An 8,523-nucleotide genomic window follows, 5' to 3' on the forward strand; every position below is an offset into this window, starting at 1 on the left:
TCTACCCTAAATGCATTTAGAATAGATAGATAACTATCTTTATTCCTACTTTAAAGATGTAGAAACTCAGTCACAGAGGAGTTAAGTAATAGCTTATGGCCTTATTACTATTAAATGGTGACACTAAACGACCTGTCTCTTTTGAATGATTTACCTTGCTGCATTTTATAGCAAAATTGTTTTATAATAGTGGAAAGTTGGTTTTTATAGCTGCCAATCTATAAATGATTGGTTACATGTATTATTTTTGAAAACATAGTAAATATTATGCAGTCATTAAAGAGTAAAAGAGCACTGTCTAGAATGATACTGAAGACATGTATTTTTAAATGGAAAAAGCTGTGTCTGGTATAATTTGGAATTTGCTATTCTTTTTTTTGAGGTGGTCTCACTTTGTCACCCAGGTTGAAGTGCAGTGGTGTGATCTTGGCTTACTGCAACCTCGCCTCCTAGGTTTAAGCAATTCTTGTGCCTCAGCCTCCAGAGTAGCTGTGATTACCAGTGTGTGCCACCATGCCCAGCTAGTTTTTGTATTTTTAGTAGAGATGGGGTTTTGCCATGTTGGCCAGACTGGTCTCAAACTCTTGGCCTCAAGTGATCCAAAGTGTTGGGATTACAGGCATGAATCACTGCGCCTGTCCTCAATTTTTATTTATTTATTTTATTTTTGAGACAGTGTCTTGCTCTGCCCCCCAGGCTGGAGTGCAGTGGCAGTCATAGCTCACTGTAGCCTCAAACTCGTGGAATCAAGGGATCGTTCTTCCTCAGTCCCCTGAGTAGCTGCGACCAACATGTCCAGCTATTTAAAATTTTTTTTTTAGAGATGAGGTGTTGCTGTGTTGCCCAGGCTGGTCCTGAACTCCTGGCTTCAAGCGATCTGGCTGCATTGCCCTCCCAAAGCATTGGGATTCCAGGCGTGAGCCACTGTGCCCTGTCCATTCTCAATTTTTACAATTTGTTTAGATTTGTTCGTGTTAGATTGAGTACTCAAAAATATGTGAGGCTATACTTTTAAATTTAATATGTGTTATTAATATAGTTACATTGTTTACTAATGATCCAAATTTTATATATTTTAGCATTTATTTCTTTTTTAAATATCGTAGAAATTAAATTTGTGCCTTACTGATGTCTTCAGTGAGTAGATCATGAACATATTTAGGAAATCATGCTTAGGCATAATACATTTTAAGGGGTTTATTGAAGTAGAAAACAACAGATAATTTTGATGGTAGCAATTTCCAGGATGTTCTGTAGAATTTGACATGTCTGGTATTCATTTAACAGTCTCTGATGGCAAGGAAACTGCTCTGTTTTTTACCCTCCCTTTTTTTCTTGGTTAGAGGCACCTTTTTAAAAACTTTCATGCTGCCGTGGGCTAGTGGAATATCTTTGGGAATTTCAAAGCATCCCTCTGATCATGTATTTATCTCAGGAATGCTATGTCAGAAATCACAACTCTCCTCATATCTTAAGTATTATCAACTTCCAAGGAATAGCTGGAAAGTTTAGAGTAACAGCTACATGAATAAAACCTTGCTGAAAGGCTGCCAGGTTATGGGCCTTTGTGAACACAAAGGTGTTTGTGTTCATTCCCATGCCAAAATTCTTGCTCTTATCTAATTTGAAGATCCTCTCTGATGATTAGTGAATGCCAGGAATTTATCTTGATAAAGTTCAAGGACTGGTCTGGCTTTTCAACTGGATCCTTAGGGACTAAAGTGGTAGGCTGAAATGCTCTTTTTTCCTTTAGTGAACTATTTGTATGTTAAATAAAATAGCATTTGTGTGAGGGTTTGTGATATTTGAAACTGATATAATACTGAAATGGAACTTCTCAACTTTATTGATCTGGAAGGCATTGTTACTATTTGCCTATTGCCAGTAAATTAAAAGAAACTTTGAAATGAGTATCCCTTGTTCGGGGGAAAGAAAAAATCCAGCAACAGTATTTTCATTTGTTCTGTGTGGGACTTTAGGAAAATTACTTCTTTCTCATTTGTAAAATTAGCATAATAATATATACTACTAACCTCAAAGGTTGTCATAAATATAAATATGGTAATTTGTGTATGTTCTTAAGCACGGTGCCCCACAAATATTAAGTATTCATAGTGAGTTCGTAAAGAAAAAAATGATAACAATTTTTATCTCTTTAGTATTTGGTTTATAATTGACAATTTGGGAAACTAGCTTGCATAATTGGTTGTCTGTCTTTCAAATTCCTTATGCTAAAAAGTTTGAAGCACTTTCTGCTAAAATTGATGTAGATATAAAAAATTCCAATAATTGTTCTTAAACATTAAAAAAGATTTCAATTTGTTTCTTAAATAGAAACTTGAGCTGTAGCCTGAGAAAGGTGCCAGAAATATCCCTAGCACATTGCCTGTCATGTAAAGTCTCAGTTTTGTCAAATGCATGTTGCATTTTCTCTGTGTTTTCCAATGCATCGTATAAAAAGATAAATGCTTAGTTTTTGCATGATAAATCTTAACTATTGGTAAGTTGAAAATTCTAGATTATTTTTGTAAACTGTAGAACATGCTTTACTAATTTAGATTTATACTTATATTTAACAAGATAAACACGATAAAGATCTCCTCTGTTGAAGATTTTAGTCTTTTACACTGAAACTTTATAATAATAATGACAATGATTGGTAAAGACAATGAAAATATTTCAAAATCTACCTACTGCTTCATGTCCTTTTAATGGGATTATTGTAACTTTCATTTTTCTTTGTTTCTGTGTAGCCTTAAGCTGAAGCAGTATTGTGTTAATTCCTTGGAATTGGTTTGAATCAATCAGTTAATTTGGAAATTGATGAATTTTATTTCTCTATTATGAACTAACTATGTAGCTACGTGAAAGAATGCAGCTTTTAAAATTTATGAGCAGATATATTTTGTGATTTTATGATAGTATATAAATTTATATGCTAGAGATCTTTATTACTGTTGCTTATAGATGATTCTAAAATTATGTTTAAATGTTAATGATTGTAGTGATAATTGTACAACTTTGTGAGCCTACTAAAAATCTCTTAATTGTATATTTTTAGTGAATTAAATGGTATGTGAATTATATCTCAAAAGTTTTAAGAAAGGTCAACATGGGGAAACGGTTCAAATTCGAGGCTCTGGTGTTAGATAAACCTAGATTTGCATGGTAGTTCTACTGTTTACTTTGGTTATTACTTTACCTTTCTGAGGTTTAGATTTAAAATTTCTAAAAATTGAATTAATACGTACCTTAGGATTGTTTTGAAAATTGAATAATAATTCTTGGCATATTGTCAGTGCTTCATTTATCTTAGCTGCTATTAGAATTTATAATTTTATATTACCTAACAAGCAAGCAGGATTAAGAAGAAGACATCTTGGCAGAGGAGGCGTATATACAAAGGGTTGGAGTTGTGAAATGACACAACACACTTAGCAACCGTAAGAGCGTGTTGAAGAAGTGTGTGAGGAACATGCAAAATATAGATTCATGTAGAAAGCCATACTTCTGATCTGTCATTCCTGACAATAGGTGAAAGATCTTGGACAATAAATATTTCCTGAACTGAATAAAAGAATAAGACCTTATTTGTGACTGAGACATTAACAGCAAGAGGATGAAGGATTAGAAATGAATTTGAGTTTGTTTGTTGAGTTTAATTAGCCATGTCCTCTTGAATAAATAGGGATTGTGCATGTTTGGAACAGCTGTAGTAAATTCTGTTCTGTTACCAGTTTTCCAGTGTTTTATTATGAAAATATTCAGGCAAACAGAAAAGTTGAAAGAGTTGTACAGTGAACACCTGTAGACCCATCACTGAGATTCAACAATTAGCTTTTAACTCTGTTTGCTTCACCATGTATTCATCAATCAATCTTATTTTTGTAATGTACTTCAAAATTGAAGATATCAGTTCACTTCACTCTTAAAACGAAACCTATTTTGCTTTGTGTGTGTGTTTTAAAAAAAACTACAAAATGTATTATTAAAATATTGGAATTACATAATTTTCACTTTTGAATGCTTGTGTTGGGATCAAGTATCTAAGTTACTTTGTTTAGACACTGAATACTTTAAAGCTGTTAAGGGAATACTTGAAGCTTGCAGTTAGAGTACTGTCAACAAAAGATGTGATTAAATAAATGTGATTAAATATTTCAGCTAGCATGCAACTTTCTAACTGGAGATCAATACCTTTTTTTAATCTAAAATTTACATACAATGAAAGACACAAGTCTTAAGTGTACCGTTTGATGAGTTTTGACAAATTTACACATTTGTGTAACCCCAAGTCCCCATCATGATATCACTGGTCTTGAAAGTTCTCTGTCCCAGCCAATTCTGGTTCCTATATAGCCCCCAGAGGCAATTATTAATTCTGACTTTGTATACCATACATTAGTTTTGCCTGTTCTAGACATGCATGTTAAAAAAAAAAAAAAAACAACATAAAGTATATACTCCTTAGTATAAGGCTTCATTCAACATAATGCTTTTGAGATTCATCCATGTTGTTTGTTACCTTTTCATTTCATTCATCAGTAGTTTGTTAACTTTTATTGCTGAATAATATTCCATTCCAGAAGCATAGTACCATTTAAAATTTTCTATATCTGCATAAAGGACATTTGGGCTATTTCCGGCTTTTGCCTATTGTAAATAAAGCCTATATGAACATTATTGTATACATATTTTGTGGACATAAGCTTTCTTGAGGAAATTCCTAGAAATCAAAGTGTTGAGTCATAGCATAGATAGGTATATATCTTACATTTTGATTATAGAAAAAGCAATTGCACTTTTCTAAGTGTTCTTTTCTGTTGCTCCATTCAGTTCCTACTTATCGTATGAATAAACTAGATCTTGCTGGTTCTTTCTTTTGTGAACAAATGTGAAAGTAAATTCTTCATATTTTTCCTCCCTCCTCTGCACAAACATTGCTGGAAGTCAGTGATTTTCTTAAGCAGTGGGTTTTAAATTTCTCCTTCCAGTAGGAAATACTACAAATTACATTTCGTATTGTTTTTGAAGGTTAGTGTGTGACCACTAACACACACGTACACACACACATTCATGCACGCATGCACACACACACACACATCATATCTACTCCCCCTTAAGTCAATAATCTTCATCTGATATAAGCTGCCATGATTTAAGCACACGATTTTGGATTGGGGGCTCAGGTGGCTGTTGCTTCTATTTTTTAGTATATAGTTAACATTGGCAGTCACCCTTATAATGATGTGACACCAGCTACCCTCAAGTACATTGAATAAGCCATGCCTAGCACAAGAGAACTTGATTTAATTGGCAACAGTCTTTGCCCTCACATGATAGGCACTGAAGTAAAACGAAACCTATTTTGCTTTGTGTGTGTGTTTTAAAATAACTACAAAATGTATTATTAAAATATTGGAATTACATAATTTTCACTTTTGAATGCATGTATTGGGATCAAGTACCTAAGTTACTTTGTTTAGAAGCTGAATACTTTAAAGCTATTAAGGGAATACTTGAAGCTTGCAGTTATAGTACTGTCAACAAAAGATGTGATTAAATAAATTGAATGTTGAAGACTTCAGGCTTATGGTTAACACCAGGTAATTAAAAGTAAGCACTGCTGTGGGAATGCATTATATATCAGCTGTCCTCTTTACCTCATTAACTGAGTTTTTGCATGTTTATAGAGCCAACTTCAATTAAAAATGCCTTTTAAGTTATGACTAACAAGGTCTTTTAGTTACTGTTTGGTATAAAGTATTACATTTTAATTGAAATTGGTATATCATAAATACCTGCCTTTGAGTAAGGTACAAGATAAAGAACTTTGATTATTTGATATTTTTGCATATAGTTTTTATTCCTATGCATTACTTTTTTTTTTTTTTTGAGACGGAGTCTCGCTGTGTTGCCCAGGCTGGAGTGCAGTGGCCAGATCTCAGCTCACTGCAAGCTCCGCCTCCTGGGTTCACGCCATTCTCCTGCCTCAGCCTCCCAAGTAGCTGGGACTACAGGCGCCCGCCACCTCGCCCGGCTAGTTTTTTGTATTTTTTTAGTAGAGATGGGGTTTCACCTTGTTAGCCAGGATGGTCTCGATCTCCTGACCTCGTGATCCGCCCGTCTCGGCCTCCCAAAGTGCTGGGATTACAGGCTTGAGCCGCCGCGCCCGGCCTACTTTTTTATATATTATCAAAAGATACAGTCTTTGGGGTTTAAAAATGAAAAACTGGGTTGTATACATGTTAGCAAATTGCTTATATCTACTTTTTTTTAAGCTTATGAGAGTTCTAAGGTTTTATTATTTCAGATTAGCAGTGCTTTACAATTCTTGTGGAAACGTTGAATTTTCTGCCTTAATACTTTTGGTTATATTTTATTTGTTAGATAATTAAAGATAATCCTAAATTTTAAAAATACTATGTGGTAAATATAAGTTTAAATGTTAAAATGGATTGTTATATTTTCATAGTGAAATGCAGATAAAAATGGACAGTATTGAAGAGATTTCATGTTGGGTGAAAAGTCTAAATTGTACATCAAATTGTAATAAGAAAGAAAAATTAGAAAAATAAGTTAGCTATCTAGTTTCTGTTTTGAAATTCATGTAATTAATTCAAGAGATCAATTTGTATCTTTCAATATGTTTACTTTCTTTATTACAGAAGTGTCATTGTTGCAGCAAAAAAATCAGCAGTCTCACCTTCCACCTTTACTACAAGTGTACCTACCAATGCTGTCAGTGTGGTTTCCTCAGTGGATTCAGTCCAAGCCTCAGATGTGGGAGGAGAATCACCAGGTGAGCTAGTTATCAGTGATTTCAACAAAAATGTTTTTAGATCTCATTTTAGCAAAGCTTAGGATTTTTGATTAACTTAAAATTTGAGGGCACATTAGAAACCATTGTGCTTTTATCCTGTTGATTGTTTACTACTTTTCTGAATAAATTTGAGTAAAATTAAAAGAACTTAAGTCGAGGATTTTAGTATTTTCTCCACTCAAACCTAATATTGTGTGGTAGATGAGATGCTGCTAGTTGGGTAGATGAGTGCATGGATGAATCATAGATTCATAAAAATACTATTTTCCTTTGTTTTCTTTCCCTGCACTTAAGAAGATGTATATCGATAGTGGCCTAAATTAGAAAGTCTTGTTGACATATAATCTTTTAATATGGTTACTGGTTGTCAAATATTTATATAGTATTCAATGCTTTGTTTTTTTTTTTTTTGGCATTTTTTTGAATTAGAGGCTTGGAAAGGAATGCTGCTCTGAAGTGTAGCATCATTCTAACAATGGTCATACTGGTTCAGTTCCTCCTATAGCAATTTTATTTTTGTCCATCTCTCCTTCTACATTCTTTCCATGTATAAAAGCATATATATGGATACAGAATTATTTCCATGTATAAAAGCATATATATGGATGGATGCAAGATTCTATACGATGATGGGAAGCTTTGTGGTGATACGGGGTAAACTTGAGGAATGTGCAGTATTAAAATGACCAAGTATAACAAAGGGGTATCAGTGGTTTTCTTCTGGATATTTTGATGTTTCTTAAGGTTAATAACAAGATATTGTACCCACCAAAACATTCATCTTATGATTCTAGGTTGAGATTGATGAAAAATAAAGAAATTTTGAAGGAATGGCCTGGTGGATTATATTGAGAACAGAAATAATGCTGTTACTTCTTTTGGGATATCTCAGGCCAGGGTTTGCCTTCTGTTCTGCTGTTCTACTTTATTTGGCAAATTAGCGTATCTTGGAGAGTTTTTTCCAAACTTGATGTTGCTACTGTCCAGTAGCTGGGAACTTTTTTTCCTTGATGTGTACCATCTAATCATATATCCTAGAAACAAATACTATGTTTATTTCTTTTGTCTTCTCTCTCTTTTTATTTGTTATTGTACTTGTGTTAACAAAAATATATTTTATCAAAAGTTTTAAACCTGTTTAATTTTTTACTAATTTTATAGTACTTAGTGATAAGAGAAAATGTTCAGTACGTTAAGTAAAAGAAAATTATATGCAATTCTTTACGTACCATATAATTACAACCAAGTGGCTTATCTACCTTCTTTACATGGTGAAAGCAAGAAAGTGTATTATGAAGTCATTTGGCTCTCCATGAAGTTGGGCTACTGACAGTTTTGATTTTCGAAATTTACTTTAGGTGGTATTTCTAAAATTTAATTAATAGTCTTGTATTATTTATATTCTTAGGAAAAATAGTAATTAGAAATTTTTTTCTACTTTGAAACCAAAAGCTGCAATTGTATCAGAGTTTTGTCTGTCTTGCTTTTAATTTTATAATTTTTTTCAAAAATTAATAGACTTTTTAAGATCAGTTTTAAGTTTACAGGAAAATTGAGTTTGAAGTACAGAGAATTCTCAAATACCCTCTCATTCTCTCCCTCGCTGGTTTCCCCTGGCCCAGTGAGAATTACAAAGGAAAATGGGCCTGAAACTCTAGCAAATTTTTCATTTTTATTGTTCCATTATACTCTGATGCCTC

General features: G+C 33.2%; 1 protein-coding gene across 1 annotated transcript in view; it reads left to right on the forward strand.

Annotated features, from left to right (window-relative positions):
- LRBA (LPS responsive beige-like anchor protein) overlaps nt 1-8,523 on the forward strand; it is a 621,489-nt gene that overhangs the window by 196,034 nt on the left and 416,932 nt on the right. Inside the window, exon 31 of the mRNA XM_017871033.1 lies at nt 6,669-6,802. Within this exon, the coding sequence (XP_017726522.1) occupies nt 6,669-6,802 (134 nt within the window). The remainder of the gene's footprint in view (nt 1-6,668; nt 6,803-8,523) is intronic.

This window comes from Rhinopithecus bieti, unplaced genomic scaffold, assembly GCF_001698545.2.
Source record: "Rhinopithecus bieti isolate Rb0 unplaced genomic scaffold, ASM169854v2 scaffold_3878, whole genome shotgun sequence".
In the NCBI taxonomy this organism is placed as follows: domain Eukaryota; kingdom Metazoa; phylum Chordata; class Mammalia; order Primates; family Cercopithecidae; genus Rhinopithecus; species Rhinopithecus bieti.